Raw genomic sequence first — 18,151 nt, forward strand, 5'->3', positions numbered from 1 at the left:
ACCTACTAGAGAACAGAAGTCACTCTGGAGAGAAAGGGGTGGGTCCAGGGCTGGCGATGCTTGTGCAGTGGGCGGGGCACAGAGGAGGCAGAGGTGGCAGCGCTGGGGGGTGGGGGGAGGGAAGAAGTCATTCTCCTGTTCTCGTTCTGCTTTCTCCACAAACTGTGGATATGTCTGGCACATTCCCTCTAAAAGCAGGAGACTGTGGGGTCCTATACTTAAAAACCTCAGAAAGACGGATGACGTGTTTCAGACGGGATGCTGCAGAGGGTATTCTGACCCAGTGAGAGGAAGCTGGAGCCGCTTAGCCCCCCTCCACTGCGGGAGGACCTCTCTTCCGGGAGACAAGCCAGCCACAGTGCTGGGGCGTGCCCTGCACAGCTCTTCTGCTCCAATGTTCTTCCAGGAGAAGGAAATTTATCGCTGGCCTGCCAGAGAGTCCCTGAAAACCATGCTGGCTGTGGGCTGGACGGTAGAGAGGACCAAAGAGGGAGAAGCCCTATTTCAACAGCGGGAAAATGAGAAGCTTCGAAGCGTGTCCCAGGCCAGCCAGGTATGACCATCACGCCCAGAGGCCAACACTAGGCCAATGGAACCCATGGAGAATCTGGGAAAGCTATCCCCAGGGTATCAGAGATGAGGCCCACCACCAGTGAGCCCTGGGAATCTTTCGGGACATATCTTTGGCCACTGAAGTCAGGGATGCTGGTGAGAATAAGGCAAGTAACGGGAAACCCAGTGATTCTGCCTTTGCTTTCCTAGGGCAACAGCTACAGCCCTGCTCCCCTGGATCTCTCCAATGTTGTGCTCTCCAGAGAGCTCCAGGTCAGTGTTGATACTTTCAGAACAGCGTAACGGACTTTCTAAAACCCCTCAAGTGCAGGACGTATTGCCCTCCAAAGAATGTTCTAGAAAGGGGCGAGGGGGAAGAATGCCTAAAACATATCACCACTGAAATATCAAAATTAGAGAGGGTCACAACGAGCAGAGGCCACTCATCTGACACAGTCTCAGCAGAATTAACCAACAGTCTGAGAAGGTGAGGCTTTGCGCTTCCGGAGACGTCATAGCAGGTCATGACTCAATAGAAGGAAGATCGAACAGCAAATTACTGTACAAAAACCCAAAACAGAACTTATAACAGCCAGGAGAAATAACTAGTAACAAAGCTATTAACAACTAGGAGAAAATGTACAAGGTGGCCCCTGGGTTGGGCTGCTGGACTGCTCACACCGGGCCCCCCAACCTTGAGGACAATCGCATATCCCGTGGTGGATTCACTTGAGTTGCCCTTGGTGGTACAGACAAGTCATCATTGTAGGATTTAGGGACTTACACCCAAGAGGATGAAATTAAAAGCTTAAGCTTCCTCACCCCCATTCCTCCCCTGTGCACATGTCAGTGACCGTGACCGGCCCCAGCCTGAGGCCGTTACTCCTTAGAGAGTCCATCAGACCAACGCTTTGGACCTTAAAGAAAGTTTCTTTCCAAAGTACACCCTTCATTCCGGGTAACTATTTTATGAACCTTATAATGATGCATTCTATTTGAGAAATCTTATGTGCGGCAGTTTTCTCCAACACGTGATTATTTTTAGTTTGCAAAGCTAAAGGCTTTCGGGGATCCTAGAGTTTTGCTTGACCCCCCCCCCACTCCCAGCTCCCTATCTCAGGTCAGGAGTAAAATACTTCACTCCTGTGACAAATGGAGTGCCACCAGAACGCAGTTTCCAGTGGAAATGTGTGTTTCTCAGAAATGCATCAAACTGCCAAGATAATAAGTTACCAGAAAAGGACAGAATTAGAAATTGTTTTCTGTGTGTATGGGAAGATATAAAACTAACGGGGTGCATAAGCAAAGACTAATTAATGATGGGAGACACTCAGCAATGTGCCATTAGCGTTTGGTGGTGCTCTGTTCCCGAGGCTGCCTGCAACAGCGGGGCAGATGTGAACCCATTTTTCTTGCTTGCTTTCTCTCTGACTGTCATCTCCCTGGTGGGACACAGGGGATGGTGGAGGTGATAGCTGAGAACTATCACAATATCTGGGCCAAGAAGAAGAAGCTGGAGCTGGAGAGCAAAGGTGAGCTAGATTCACAGCATCTCCTGCAGAAGGTGAGCTGGGGGGCAGGTGTGTTTCCCGGAAGTGCAAAGGAAGAGCCACCTATTTTGTCATCTCTCACTTTACTGACCCCAGGTGGCGGCAGTCACCCTCTTTTGGTACCTTATGACACCTTGACTGCCAAGGAAAAGTTCAGGGACCGGGAGAAGGCCCAGGACCTGTTTAAGTTCCTCCAAGTGAACGGCATTGTGGTTTCCAGGTAAGTCGTCTTCCAGGTGACGTTAGCGGGCCAGGGGCAGGCTTGTGTGGTCTCTCGTGCTCTAGATATTTGATCACCTGCCTGCAAAGCAGATCAGAGTAAGGATAGCGGTTGAGTCTTTTGAAACGAATAGATGTTTATTCTGGAGTGTGAAGCCCTCTCTTCCGACAGAAATAAGACTGGTCGATACCAATTTCTAAAAATCAGTTACAGCAAAGAATCTTGACAAATTATACATCTATACCTTAAACATTTAATTTTAATTAAAACAAACACACATGCGTTCATTCACATGTACCATAGGCCCTCAGATCTCATCTTTGTTGGTTGTTTTATTGATTGGAATTATAAACCACATCCATAATGCTTCCTCAAAGCTCTGGAAGTTGGGCTGAAGAGCAGTTAAGGTACAGTTAAGAGAATTAAGGTACATACAAAACAATGTAAATGCAGTATTCTGGGTTTGTTTGTTTGTTTTTCAATTTCCTCCCTATCTTTTACGGTTGTCTCACACCTAATTCAGAAACGCTGTTTTTGGAACCTTACAATCACAGGTCTTTGCAAAATATGCAGCTTAGTTCTCACAGAGTCATCAGTTCTCTTCACACTTGTGTTTTTTTGTTTTATGTGATATTTAATGAAATGCCATGATAACAATAGGGAAGATGAGTGACATCAACAACCTTTGAACAAAGGTGGCAACTCCACTGGAGAGACTGAATGAATCATGATTTCCTAAGACTTTCTCTCAAACTTATGTTTGTCAGAATCATCTAGACAAATGTTTTAGGTGAGGATGGTCTGGGCTGCTTAAGTCTTAAAGGTAGAACCTGTTTCCCCCGCTGGTCAGGTGTCGGTGATGGGCTGTGCTTGCGGCGTCCTTTGTAGAACGAAAAACAAGGCAGTGTCCCCACCTCGATAAGCCATTCCTCCTGAAAGAAATGTCTGCTGAGCCAGCTGCTGTTTCTTCTTTTAGTTTCCTACAGAATTTTTGCCACTGAGTGACAGAAACCTAAGTAAAAATCTATACAAATATTTCTGTTGTAGCTCATATGAAAAAATAACAAAACCTATTTGCTGTATTGTTGAGTGGGAAAGGTCAGGCAGCAGGAGACAGCCTCTGGGGAAGCATTTAAGAAAGACTCCCATCGTCATTTTAATCCTGTTCTTAACACCAAGATGCATGCAGACTATGATTTGCCAATATATAACTTGCTCACAGAAGTGAAAAATTCCTCTTGACTATAAGAAGGGAATCAAGGAAATAGCGGGGGGGAAAGGAAAAAGACCACTGAATTCAGCAAACATACCCTTGTAGTGGTATACCCTGAGCCAGAGCCCGTGGTGGGCACTTGGATGTACTGATAAGGCGGTAACATCCCTGTCACCAAGGAGAAACCCTAGGTTCCCGCTACCCATGCCTCAGACCTGCTCCATCCTCAACTTCCCCATCACTTGACGACAGCCTGTTCTTCCCGATGCCCAAGCCAAAAACCTTGACTCCTCTCTTTTTCCCTCAACCCACATCCAATCCTTTAGGAAATCCTGACGGCTCTCCCCTTAAGATACCCGGAATCTGACCACTTCTCACCCTTCGTGCTGTCACTGCCGTTGCTGAAAGGGCTTCCTTCCTGGGCCCCCTGTTTCAGTCCTTGCCCTCGGTCAATTTTAATCCTAGCAACTAGAGTAATTCTGTCACAATGTGGGTCATATCATGTCGTTTCCTCTACTCAAAACTTTCAATAGCTTCCCATCTCAGAGCAAAAGCAAAATGCTAAGGACGGCCCACCCTGACGGTTGCCTCCACTGCCCACCCCACGCCCCTCTGACTGCCTGCTCACTTCCATCCCTCCACACTGGCCTCAACTCAGCATGCATGTGCCCACTCAGGAACTTTGCAGCCCCGCTCCCTATGCCTGGAAAGCTCTCTCCCCTCATGTCTCTATGGCTCACCTCCTTCAAGCCTATACTCCAGTGTCGTCCTTCCAATAAGCCCAGCACTGATTTAACACGACAGTCTGCTCAACCCCACTTCAGGTACTCTTGGGCCCTTTCATCTTGCTTTAGTTTTTCTTTTTTTTCACAAAACTTATTAACTTACAGCATTCCAGATAATTTTTTAAATTTATTTATTTTATTTTTGGCTGCGTGGGGTCTTCGTTGCTGCGCGCAGGCTTTCTCTAGCTGTGGCGAGCAGGGGCTGCTCTTCGTTGTGGTGCGCAGGCTTCTCATTGCCATGGCTTCTCTTGTCGCAGAGCACGGGCTAGTCTAGGCACACGGGCTTCAGTAGTTGTGGCTCGTGGGCTTAGTTGCTCCGCGGCATGTGGGATCTTCCCGGACCAGGACTTGAACCTGTTTCCCCTGCACTGGCAGGCGGATTCTTAACCACTGCACCACCAAGGAAGTCCCCAGATAATTTATATTTCGTTTTATGTAGCGTTTGTACCTGTTTATAGCAAGCACGTAAGTTCCATGAGCGCAGGGATTCTTTGTTTGCATCTCTGATTTATCCCCAGCTCAGTATTTGTTGAATGAATGACAAAGATCTTTCTGAAAAATCTTTTCAGAAATTATTGTCGCTCAGGTGTTGCATGCTCACAGAGGCAGGTTTCAAGTGCAAGGGGAAATGAGTCAAATGATGAGTCAGGTCGCTAAGCCAGCATAGCCATCAACATTTGGAAAGCAGAGTTGACATGGAGAAAATTGCTTGTGCACCAAAGTCACATTGTTATCTCTGTTACTCCCTGGGGTTTACCCATTTCCAATCTAGAGGTATCAAGGATATGGGGCTGGATGCCTCCTCCATGGAAAAGAGGTTTGCCTATAAGTTTTTGAAGAAGATCCTGAAATATGTTGATTCTGCTCAAGAGTTTATTGCCCATTTGGGTAAGTATCATTGTGAAATATCAGAAAAATGTGTGCTTCTCATAATACCGAAAGGAATTAGATATTCCTTTTATGAAGAGCGATGCTTTCATACTGTAGCTGTTCATGATTCTTTGAAACATATGGTTTAGGGAAAGACACAGTGGCTGAGATTTCACACACACACGCACTGAAAAAAAATCAGTTTTGTCTTTGGTTTCCCTTCTGGGTTTGATTGAATCATTTGTCATTTTTCACATAACTCATCCTCCTCTAAGTTTTCCATCATTTTGTTTTATGCCTGTGAGCATATGACTCAACCTCTCTGAAGCTGCCTTCTTATCAGTAGAGTAGAGAAAAGAGTAGTGAAACCCTAGAAGAAATAACCAACCCTCACAATTATAAAGTACTTTGTAAAATATTAGATATTTTATAAAATCAAATGGCCTTTTCATGACGAAAAGCTGCTCTGTTTCTTTAATGCTGTGACTCTTTTTGTCTTTGTTTTCTTTAGCTCTGGTCAACTTTGTGTCACTTTTGTCTTTGTAGAAACCATTGTCAGCAGTGGGAAAACTGAAAAGTCTCCCCATGACCAGGAGATCAAATTCTTTGCCAAAGTAAGTGACTCTCTGCATTTAACCGGATTACCTTCTTCTTGGGATCTGTACAATTTAGGGTACAAGTTAAGCAGATCCAACAAAGGTATCCAAAACTCCAGTAATGACTTTGATGAGATGGACGTGGGTTTCCCTGTTGTGGAAAGGTCCTGAGGCAGGTGGGTGGTCCGAGGAGGTAAGCAGCCTGCTGTGCTCTACGCCATTACCCAGGGACTCGGGTTCTTCCTCTCTTGATGCTCTCTCATCTCCTAAGATGTGGTCCCTGACAGTGGTCCAGACTCACTTGTACCACATCTGTGAGAAAGGGGGGAAGGATAGCGGAGGGCAAGCTGTTGTTTTATTAAAGTTCTAAAGTTTAATAAAAGTTGTTTTATTAAGTGGCTAGAGCTTACTCATTTCAGCCTCAGCTAGCTGCAAGGGAGGTGTGTAATGCATGCTTTAACTGGGTGACCCCATGCCCAGATAAAACACGGGGATTTCTACTGCTAAGAGAAAGAAGGGAAGAACGAATGTGGGTGCCAGTGAGCTGTCTCAGCCACATAACCCTACTCAGAGGACTAAATACAAGTGAGACTTTGGGGTAGCCATGTTCTGAGAAGCAGAGACAGGATGGTCAAGTCCAGTAGTGCTGGGCCATGCCTTCAATATTCTGTTGGGTGCCACGCCCAAGAAGCCACATCTGAGTGCAGATGTCCTACAGGACGCCCCTGAAAATGTTGATTCAGGATGTGCATTTCTTTGGGCCCTTAGTCAGTGTCCTGCCCTATCCCTTCACATATTTCTAAGGCCTCCGGTTACAGGCATAGAAGAAAAAAAATGTTTTGGAAACTGGGATTCCCAGGGTAGAGTTTCCTAGAAATTCCGGGACCAGAGTCTTTTTGTGTTCAGAGTCTTTTTGCTCATTAAGGATGAACTTTTTCAAAGGAACCAGAGGAAGGGCTTTGGCCAGCCTCTTAGAAGTTCATCTCTGGTGATCTTTCAGGTTCTTCTCCCACTGGTTGACCAGTACTTTACCAATCACCGCCTCTACTTCCTCTCGTCCCCTCTGAAGCCCCTTAGCAGCAGCGGGTACGCCTCTCATAAGGAGAAAGAAATGGTGGCCAGGTGAGTCTACAGAAGGGAAGGTCACGGTGCTCACGTGATTTATGTAAAACCCCAGCCTCCTGGGGCTTCAGTGGTGAATCTTCTGGAGAAATGAACTGTGTGGCCTGATGATTGGTAGCTCAGAGGTTTTGGTTATCATCTTGGTTTTGAAAGTGACTTTATTCACACTTATCTGTATATTATTTTGGCAACCGAGAGAGGTGCACTGTTTGGGGGTATCAGTAGGGCTTGGGGGAAACTTATATCCTCAGGTCAGCTTCTATCCTGAAATAACATTTAGAAAAAGGAGAAGGTAATTCTGAAGCTTGGGAAAAGCAAACACACAACGTTGAGAAGAAACGGATTAATACTGTTTTCATTCTCATTCTTCTCAGGCTTTTTAAGCTTAACTTTTTTTTAAGGAATCAGATCTTACAAGTCTTGGTGTGGATGATCTGAGATTTGAAATCTAGAGTGACATAATTCAATTTAAATTCCTAACAGGAAACAAATTTTCATCAAAAGCACCAGCTTCCCTTCTTATTCCACTAGGCATGACACGTGGATGCCTCAGCAGAGCTGAGAACAAAGCAGGTGCTTCGTGATCAGGCTACAAGTGGATACCACTATGCCTCAGGTTCTCTGTATTTGATTTACGAATGACAAGGGATGGATTAGACTTCTAAATGGCAAAGAGTTAAGGACTGCAATAAAGGCAGTCTGTCAGCCCTTTCCCTGGCATCCACTGATGGTGAACAATGTACTTTATATTTTATAAGGGCCCAGCCATTGAATATCACCATCTTTGGGAGGATATTCAACTTTAGGATTTAGCTAACATTTATGAAGCACAGCATGGCTCAGCAGTGAGCTCGATTTTTTGATATGCACAAGTTATTGCCCACCTGTGGAAATATCATTGTGAAACACCACAATGCTTTAAATTCCAGGAACCACCTGTGTGTTATGATCTCCATTTTGCAGATGAGGAAACCGAGGTTTGGGCAGGTTCACTCCAGTGCCTAAAGTGACCCAGGTCGTAAGTTAGAGCAAGAATGAAAGCGTAGCCCTCTCTGTCCAGATCGAGTGCCATTTTCTCTACACTGTAATTACTTCTGACATTAATATTTGTTAAGCAGGGAGGAGCGCATGATGTCAAAATAAGATACACTTAGAACCAGTTACTGACCCAAGATTTCCTAGATATTTTCATGACACGCCGGTGTTTTTTGTAAGAAGTTAAGGAAATGAAGAACCAAGTGAGATACTCAGATAAGCCAACAGAGGGCAGGTGTGTCTGTTCTCTTCATCTGTTTTTCTTAGGATATTAATTCATGGAAATGTAACATTTGTTCAGCCAGGCACCATTTGTCGCAGCTGGAGTACAAGCTGGAGCTCGCCGATCGGCCTTGCAAATAGCTTTCAGATCCATCAGTGTGCCCGCTGCCCTCCCATAGAAGTGGCCATATCGGCACTGAACGTGCTCACATCTCCAGACCCCTTTTGTTCCCAGCCTTCACCCACACCCCACCTCTTCTGCATCTGATGCAATTTACCAGTGCTTTCCGGAATCTCTCCCCTGGGAGCTCTTTAATTTATCACCTTCAAATTCTGAGATGAGAGAGAGGCGCCTGGGGACTCTGGCCCCTCATAACTCTGGGTGAAGGACAGTGCTCCTGCTTGAATCGTGGGTCCCACAGGCAACAAAAAAGGGCCTTTGGAAATTTCAGGCCCCGGCCTTGACACACCTGAGAAAGCACTTCCGACAGCAAGGGGAGCCACGTTTATGTTAGGATCAAACAACCCAAGGATCTGCTTTAGTTAGAAAAATGTTAATTTTGTATTTATACAGAGTGGGTTCATTTTGAAGCATTTTGCCAGAAATAGCTGAGTTTATCAGCCCCTAATTCTACAGGCTAAAAGGGTCATGTGATTAGTCGCTGACTACAGACGAGAAAGCTAAAACACAGAGCTCATATTCCTCCAGGATCTCCGCCAACTCCATGAGTTTTCATCAGATACATAACTCTGAAAAAAAACAAACATCCGGGGAAGAGAAAAGAAGCAGCAGTTCATATTTAATTTCACACTCGCGGGCTGCCAAATTTCTGTTAACTTACTCTGAGCTCTCTTAAGCTCTAGGCCAGTGTTCCCAACTTATTTCCACTGCAAAAACAAATGACTAAGCAGCAGAGACTTTGGCTGTGGTGTCCAGTAGACAGCCCAGAAAGGCTCAGGGTATTCATTGAAAACCATTTAGAGGTGAACAAGTTTTCATCCCCACCAACACTTGGATGGATTTCTTCTCTATTTGAGCTGTCCCCTAAAGGTTTTTGCCCTGTGTGGGGCAAGACGCCCATGACTTCTAAGAAGATCTTGGGAAGGACTTCAGCTAGGTCTCACCTTGGCATCCCATGGCCTGTACCAGGTGATTTTATTTTACTTCCCCTCTTTCTCTTCCACCAGGAAGGACTGCTTTCTGAAGGGATTGCTAAGTTCTTACCTAGTTGTGCCGATGTCAAGTAATGTCAGCGTTCTGAGGAATCTCCTCCCAAGACCTTCAGCAACACAGGTCAAATGATGGCCATAGTGCCCCTAGACAGGGGCTATCAGGAGTGTGTTCAGAAACATCCATGGGCTCTTTGCTAACTGCACAAAGCCCTCTATTAGACACTGTGGAAAGTAAAACAGTAAGGCACAACTGGACTCCTAGGGGTTCCATGGTAGACAGTATGGATGAAAGCATGGAATAGGGTCAAAAAACACGAAAGCATAGCAGATGGGATTTCCTAGCTTCAAAGACACAGATAGGACAGCAACCCAGTCAGGCCTATAGGCTAATGGAGATGTCAGAGAAAAGCCATTTCTTGAAATGTTTCTGGTTCAGCACAGTATTGCCCATACCTGAGCCTTTAACTTTCTTCCAATCCCACCATCTTGCGTACCTCCAACTAAGGCCTCACACCCTGTTCCCCCGAGTGAAGGCTACAGAAAGGGCTTGCAATCCACTGCAGTAATGGAAAAATCATGCTTCCTTCCAGAATCCTCATTTATCCATGAATGTTCTACAGGTGAACCTTTCAACATATAGTGCGCTGTAGGAAGAGGTGGTTTGCAGCAGGTGGCTCATTACAAAACATGGTACTTGCCGCAGAAGGATTGTTTTCTGCCTGCAAGGTACCTTTCGTGATTCTCCAGCAGGACAGTGGGAACCACATGTTGTCCTAGTGTGGTCCAGAGGATTCTTTGAGGGGAACACAGTGCATCTTCCCGGGGTGTTGTACTAGGCACTTTGTTTTACTGCACAGGGGCCAAGGGGTGGGGTACAAATGAGTCTTCCTTGAATCTCTGTCCCTTTCTGACTTTCATTCTTTTCTGCTTCAGCCTGTTCTGCAAACTCGCTGCTCTTGTTCGACATAGGATTTCCCTCTTTGGTAAGAGAAGTATTGCTAAAGGCTTCACCCTCTGTAATTATCCTGAACTTGTGTTTTGCCTTCATCTGTGGCTCCTGCAGGCAAGCTAAGCCTTAGGACTAAGGTGTCACCTAAATTTGCCGTAGAAAGTTGGTCTGAAGTGTGATAAACCCCTCTCTCCCCCCTTGAACAGCTCAGATTTTCCACGCCAATGAATGCCTTAAGCCCTGCCTCTAACTTCCATCATAAAGCGATGCGTCAGGCCAGAGATAAATGCTTTGGCCCCGAACGGAGGCCTGGCGCTTGGTGTGCTGGTGGTTAATAAGGCTGGGCTGTTTATACTTATTGAGAAGATTGTGTTTAAATGACAGGCTGAATGCTTTGGGGAGTCACAGGTGATACTTTTGATTTTAGGGAACGATTCTACCACAATGGTGAGCTGTCTTCACATCTTAGCTCAGACACTTGACACAAGGTAAGTGTGCCCAGAATTTTCCAGTCGTTTCTCAGGACTCCCTCTCTGGCCCTCTCTCCTTGCTTATTATTGTACTGAAGAGGAGATATGTCACCATTATGCAGGAGCTGGGGAGAAAAGGGAAGATGGGGAAAAGGTGGATCCCACCATGACGTTAGCACACTCTGTTTCTCAGCTCACATGATGGAGAGCCAGTGTCATGGCAGATACCGAAAGCTGAGCATTTGATCAATTCTTGTCTTCTCTTACCGAGAAGTTCATCTTTCAGAAGATAAAATATGTAACGTGGCAAAGTACCACTTCGTATCTAATTCTCCACAAAAAAAGAAAAAGGAAGAGCTGCCTGATGGGTGGCAATGCCATAAGAATCCTGGGAGAGGGGGCCCCTAGCACTCTGAATTCAAAATGGCCAAGGAGGGGATGTGATTACCAGAAGATCAAAGACAAAGATAGATTCGAGCCCATGACCTGAGGGTCTGATGGGAAAGATGGCTGAACAAGAAAGGAAGTCTTCCTTTTCTTTCACATACATACATATATGTGTGTGTGTGTGTGTGTGTGTGTATATATATATATTCTGGTAGTATAAACATAAGTTATTTGATGAGATAAAAAAGAGAAGCAGTGCAAATAACTGACAGGGAGTTTTCTTTAACACACTCATTAAGCAGGGCCCCTGTCACAGTTGAGAGGAGAACACACATCCCAAAACCCAACGCAGAAGAGAGGCACCAACCTGAAAGAGTGGCCAGATGATGAAAATCCTCTACAAACTAAGAATGTTTTTTTTAAAAAAAGTTAAGGGTAGTTAAAGGGGATTTTCAAGTGTCAGAGAGAAACAAACATGTTGTGGAGATATTACGACAGCACAACATTTTCACGCCCAGACCAAAGCACCCCAGGGATGCAACTGGGACGAGGAATCTTTATTCCCAAAAGCATGCAAAATGCCTTAAGAGAGAGTCCTCTTTCTTAAACGTACCGACCTGCACCGACCTGCATGTTTTTTTTCGTAGTCATTCCTGAGAAAACCTGAGGAGGGTGGTTCATAAATACTTACAGCAAGCCTCACTGACTTTATTTCCTTGTTTTTATTTTTCTGATTGGCTGGCTGACTATCATGAAAATGCTGTAGATAAAAAGCATCTGTCCTTATAGCAAGCCTGTCATAATCTTGTGAATAAGATGTAGAAATATGGAAAAGAATAGATGACTTGTAGGCTTTGTTCCAGTTCTAAGTTTTATAAAATAGTTTTTAAGGGAAAGCCCCAGGTACCCATAGCTAATCTCCATTCCCACATGTTTTCTTCGGTGGTCTGATTAAGCTGTCTGTTTTAAAAGGGGCTGGCTCTTCTCCACTCCCCTTCTCCAAGCTAGAACATCCCTGAAAACTGATAGAAATCTAAGCTTCAGTTGATTTAATTCTCTGTTCTCTCTCTCTAAGAGGTCCTACATCACAGGAGAGCTAATATTTCTAACTAGTCCTTATGAAAGTTGCTGAGCCCATGTGGAGCTGCAAGAAAAGCTCCCCTCGCCCTCCTTTTAATTAGATACTTGCAGAAGAATGTAGCCAGCTGCAATATTATATAGATAGCAGGTGACCAATATCAGTTTCTTTCTAAGTCGTCCTGCCATTTCCTAAGAGTTGAGCAGTGATTCCCTCAAATCAAGCATGCCTTCCAGTTGCTGCCCACCCCCCTGCCCTTTGGGCTTGTGGATCCCAGTTTCTTTCTGGGTGCTAATAACCACTCTGTCCATTTCTCCCGACTCGGTGTCTTCCAGGTGAGTGGGGTGTCAAACGTCTGCCCGGGTTGCACTGCAAGCCACCAGTCTCAAGAAGGGGGTTGGCCAAAGATTCCGATTATGCTTCTGGTTTTGAACATTGTTTGCTTACAGGACAGTCATGAAGTCAGGCTCAGAGCTGGTGAAGGCCGGGTTACGAGCATTCTTTGAAAATGCAGCCGAAGACTTAGAGAAGACTTCAGAAAACCTGAAGCTCGGCAAGTTTACCCATTCCAGAACGCAGATGAAAGGCGTCTCTCAGAATATAAACTACACCACGGTGGCTCTGCTCCCCATCCTGAAGTCCATCTTTGAGCATGTGGCCCAGCATCAGTTCGGGGTGGATTTACTCTGTGAGTCACCTGCTGCCCGTCATGCATTCATGTGCATCTGGCCACGGATGGCTCATTCCCTCAGGCTGACCTTGAGGACAGAGTAGAGATAACGCTTCCACACTTTTCCCTTCTTAGATTTAAAAATGAAGTAATAGACTCTTGGAGGGGAAGAAATGCCCAAATTTGAGTATATAATATTTCATCTTTTCCCACTGTTTTTCAGGACCAGAATTTTCCCACCCACTGGTTTAGCTCTCAGCCATTGTGTTCTCACTTAATTTGAATAGGTTATCTGAGAAATCCAGCAAGAGGTATAGGTTGCTCCCAGACCACCAATTTTCCTGTAAAGAAGCTTTAATGTATTCATTGGATACCAGGAGCAAAGAGAAGCTGCTAACATTTCATTGTCTAAGCCTCCAGAAACCCAGTAGTGGGTTGGTTTTCTTTCAGTTTGCATTTGGTACCATGTCCGGCCCTCTTATACTGCCACCAAGCTTCAGTTTCACACTTTAAATGGTGGCGCATGATTTAATTAGTTTAACCAGTTGTCAGTAGCCAAGGCTGTGTCTTCCATAGCCTTCGACGGGGAAAATCAGTTATTTCCATGGGGTTAGGGGGACAGGTAGGGGAACATTCAAACTCGCTATTCTGTGTCATGGACACAATGCACTTCCTTGTTGAAAAATTAAAAATTAAATTAGTTCTCTTTATGTTAAATTGGTTCCAGTCTTATCATGAGTTCCATACGTTAATAGAGGCACGTAGCCTGCCCATTAAGTTCCTAAGCGAAACACGCCCTTCCCTGGGGAAACACGGCAAAATCATGATACAGTTGAACTACCTTTTGAAAAACATCAGAGGACTTGGAACAGGTGGACAGGAGGAATTTTGCTCTGTCTCTGCAGAGGTAGGGACATTGTACATATCTCCCTAAGAAAGGAACAAAAAGCTCATTCAAACTTCTTTGATTTCTTGCATTCTTCCTTTCAAAAGAAGGAGATCGTGCTCTGGATAAAATTTGATTACAGCGTCTCCCTCTATTGGAGGGGAAAAAAATACCCATATGGAAGGACTCATTGGTCAAGTGATTCCTTTCCCTGAGAAGCAATGTGATCTGTGTCAGGAGTCCTACAAAGGAATTGGGATAGCTCAATGGAGGGTGTTTTTCTGTTGGTGTTTCCTCTCCCAGTTCAGCAACTGGCATTTGAGTAGAGAGGGGCTATATTTGTTAAAAAGAGAGAAAGAGAGCTCTTTGGCTCTTAGGTGATGCCACCACGTGTTTTCTGTTTGCAGACCCTTTCTGTGTGCAGGAGGTGGGCCACTGGGATTGATGAACAGGAATGACAGCTCTTGTTTGGTCTTTTCAGTGGGTGACGTGCAGATTTCATGCTACCATATACTGTGCAGCCTCTACTCCCTTGGGACAGGAAAGAACATCTATGTTGAAAGGTAATTAGTGAACGAAAGAAGCTAACACATTCAGGCTGAATGTGTTACTTAAGTCTTTAAACATTTAACAATAGCATCTTTTCAATCCAGCAGAAGCGAAATGCTCACCGAAATGGCTTGGTGATTTTGAGCCTAGGGTATGAAATGTTTACAGCAGTATAAAATGTGTTAATGAGGCTTCTGAGATGTATGACTTCCCTGGCGATAGCTGCAGAATGTATGTGGCTGGAGCAGCAATATAGCCAAGCTAAATCATGTGCTGGTGGCCAAAAAAATGTCGAAGAAATGTCTCTTTTTTCATAATCACAGTTTCCAAATAGCCTCCAGAGTTCCTGTGGTTAAAGCTTGCTGAGAAGCTCAAGGGACGTGAGGCGGTTGCTTTAGTGTTTAATGAGTTTCTGTGTGATACAGCCCTGGACCTTTACCATTCTCGGCTGTCACATTAGCTGTAGTTTTAGACAAGTCCACACTTTGAAAGCAGAGATGCTCTTCAATGGTCTTGAGTCTGAACAGGCAGATTTGCTGAGGTGCTTAGCTTCCTGCTCTACTCACTACTCTGCCTGGAGCGATGGAGGCCTTCGGTGACCGCCTGCTTTTCACCATCAAATGCCGTGTGTTGTGTGGTTCTGTTTAAATCCACGGGGAAGATCAGGAAGATAAACACAGTGTTAGCCAAACCCTAGACTTAGTCTTATCCTTGGAAGACGTTTTTTCCCTTTTCTGCCTTTTCAGTCAACGATACTGAAGGATTTTGATCTGTGCTTAAAATTATTTAATCTAAACATCCCCTTGGTATCCATGCTCCATGGGCCTCCTCAGTTTATGATACCTTTACAAACAAACCAATGGTAAATCCCCATTTCACATCGAAACTTACATAAATTCTAATTGCAATTTCTCAATAAAGTAAAGACAAGACTTGGGCTCCTTCAAGAACTCAAGAACTGATGACTTGAAATCATGTGCTAATAACCAAACAATGTTGAAGAAATGTCTATGTCATCATAATTACTGCTTTTAAGTAGCTTCTAGAGTTCAAGAAATCAACTGGAGGACTAATGACTAATTTATTTTGATTATGATTGTAATTCCTTAGAGTTATGTAGCTTTCCTTATTGTTTTACATGAAATATAGATAAATAGTTCTATCCTTTAATAGGAACTGGGCAGACAAAAGTCATAACCATATTTTATACCAAATCAACAAGAAACTTAATAAAATTTTTTCTGTTTAATACAGAATTTCACTTAGGGAAGGTATCTTTACTTTCATTAAGCATTTGTGAATATTTTCTCAATATCTTTTCTTATTCTGTCAGTTTCTATGTGCGTATATACATACATCTATATGTGTATGTGTTTCTTTATACAATCTTTTGAAAAGCTTATGCATTATTCTCTTTTTAAAAAAGAAAAAAATTCAAAGAAAGGTCAACTCTGAAATGTCAGACCAGAAAAAGACTTCTTCATATGACTTTTTATATTTTATTCATATTCTCACAGCACTGTGAATATTGGTACCTGTGTTTTATACTCCACACAGGTAGAAAGCCAGGCTTGAGGAAGCCCCTAGATCAAATATGCCCCTGTTGTCTCTCCATTAGTTAATGAAACAACTAAGGACATAAAGATTTAAAATCCTCGAGTTGTGATGCTGCCACCATTAATGACTTTTATTTGTTTATTTTCTCTTGTATTGTGAAAGTAAGACATACTTATTCAAAAAAGAAATCAAACAGTACAGACGTATGTAAAGTTAAAAGTCTGCTGTTTTCTTCACCCCAGATCACCCCACCTAGTAAGTTTGGTGTATACCATTCCAGGTGTTTTCTACATGTGTAAGTTCTTACACATGTTGGATCATAATATTGCTTTGCAACTTTGTCTTGTTGGATGAAGCTAAAAACTGAATTTCTTTATCATACAACTCATATTTTTAGTTTATCATTTAGATAAGATCATCATTAATTCTCTACTTTAAAAAAGATTAGCAAGTTTAGTACATTTACATTTCTAGCTACTTCCTATCCTTTCTACCTTTCCTTTTTTGCTATGTAATTCCTTATAACACATACATTAAATTTATTTTGGAATATTCTAGAACTAATGTTCCTTGAGTTGTTTACCTTGGTTTGTATTTAAATGATTCAGTGTGTAGCCAATCCTTTTGAACTGTGACTTTCCCATTCCAAAACTCTTATTTTGATTTATCTCTTTTTTTTTTTTTTTTGCGGTACGCGGGCCTCTCGCTGCTGTGGCCTCTCCCGTTGCGGAGCACAGGTTCCGGACGCGCAGGCTCAGCAGCCATGGCTCACGGGTCCAGCCGCTCCGCGGCATGTGGGATCTTCCCAGACCGGGGCATGAACCCGCGTCCTCTGCATGGGCAGGCGGACCCTCAACCACTGCGCCACCAGGGAAGCCCTGATTTATCTCTTGGTTGGCCAGATTCATCATATGTAGTTGCTTCTGTAAGAGCCCTACTCTTGAGTCTTTGCATATTTTGGACTATCATCCTTTGACTTTATATGTGAACAGTTTCCGTGGTATAAAATCCTTGGGTCATAATTCTCCTTCCTCGGAAGTGTATAGCCTTTGCTTCTTTGTGTTCTGACAGTGTGTGTTCCTTGGATCCGGTGATTTGTTCCCCACACACGTGACTTTGCCGTGGGAGGGGAGAAGCTGCTGCTCACTGGGTTCTTTCTTTGGTCTTGAAGCTCATTCACTTCACTACTACCGTCTCCCAGGGTTGTCCTTTCTGTATCAGCCCCTGCACTTCTTCTCAGAACTTAATATGCCCCCTCCGTCTTCAGAATTAGGTCCTCGTTTATTTAACGAGTCTTTCATTTTATTATATTGTTGTTGGGTTTTTTGTCTTAGCTGTTGTTCAAAGAGCGAAATTATGTGTATTTATTGGCTTTTTCCTTAACCTCCCACATCTCTCATTTTCTCCTCAGTAACTTTTAGCTAATTGTTCTTTTCTGAAACTATCTCCATGTTAATATCTCTTCTTATATTCTGTGAGGGTAGAGAGAAGTTTTCTGGGTTTTTCCTGGATAATTCTTCCTCTGAACTCTATTTCTCATCTACTTCTTGGTCATTAGGTACATTTCTAGTTCTCAAGAAGGGAAAGGAGTACGTGTGTGTGTATGACGCACGTATGCGTGTGCGTGTGTGTGTGTTCGGTGGAGGAGAGTGGACAGGGCTGAAACATCAGGCAGCTTCAAAACCTAGAAGCCGACTGAGAACTCTTTCTCACCGTATCAGCAGTGCCTTTAGCCCTAGGAGTCACCCACCCTTATCCTTTGGTGTCCTTCCTCAACCAAAGTAAACAGCTGGTGCAGATGAGAGGTTGGTGAAATTCCTGGTGCGTCCTATAGAATAGGCCTTTTGCTTAGTGATTTAATGTATGTTTCTTCTCTGCTTTAGAGGAGTTGAGGCAGCAGCTACAAAACAGGTTACTTCTCACTCTTTCACTCTACCTCACCTCCACTGGTTCTCCAGGCCAGGCGTCCAGGTCATAGTTGTGGCAGATGGCATGCACACTCCTTCCTACTCTGGTCCTGCCTGCCACTCTGCAGGATGGAACCTGAGTCCCACACACGTCCAACAGGTCTCCCAGGGCCTGCTCACACCCTTAAGTCTCATTGTTTCAAGCAAAACTCCTTTCCTGGGCTCCTCAAAACCCCCATATTTACTTCCAATGATGTCTACACTCTGCTCCAGGTCTTGAAAGAATGTTTCAGTTTCAGCATCTTCACTTGATTTGGTCCATACTTTGCAGTATGAAGTTATCACACATTTTCTAATTTC

At 44.1% G+C, this 18,151-nt stretch overlaps 1 protein-coding gene across 1 annotated transcript in view; it reads left to right on the forward strand.

Moving 5' to 3' along the window:
• RYR3 (ryanodine receptor 3) overlaps positions 1–18,151 on the forward strand; it is a 364,723-nt gene that overhangs the window by 266,977 nt on the left and 79,595 nt on the right. Inside the window, exons 53-63 of the mRNA XM_060293473.1 lie at positions 407–553; positions 763–825; positions 2,009–2,084; positions 2,199–2,322; positions 5,093–5,208; positions 5,737–5,804; positions 6,787–6,908; positions 10,272–10,321; positions 10,715–10,775; positions 12,672–12,910; positions 14,260–14,341. Of these exons, the coding sequence (XP_060149456.1) occupies positions 407–553; positions 763–825; positions 2,009–2,084; positions 2,199–2,322; positions 5,093–5,208; positions 5,737–5,804; positions 6,787–6,908; positions 10,272–10,321; positions 10,715–10,775; positions 12,672–12,910; positions 14,260–14,341 (1,148 nt within the window). The remainder of the gene's footprint in view (positions 1–406; positions 554–762; positions 826–2,008; positions 2,085–2,198; positions 2,323–5,092; positions 5,209–5,736; positions 5,805–6,786; positions 6,909–10,271; positions 10,322–10,714; positions 10,776–12,671; positions 12,911–14,259; positions 14,342–18,151) is intronic.

This window comes from Globicephala melas, chromosome 2 (assembly GCF_963455315.2).
Source record: "Globicephala melas chromosome 2, mGloMel1.2, whole genome shotgun sequence".
Lineage (NCBI taxonomy): Eukaryota > Metazoa > Chordata > Mammalia > Artiodactyla > Delphinidae > Globicephala > Globicephala melas.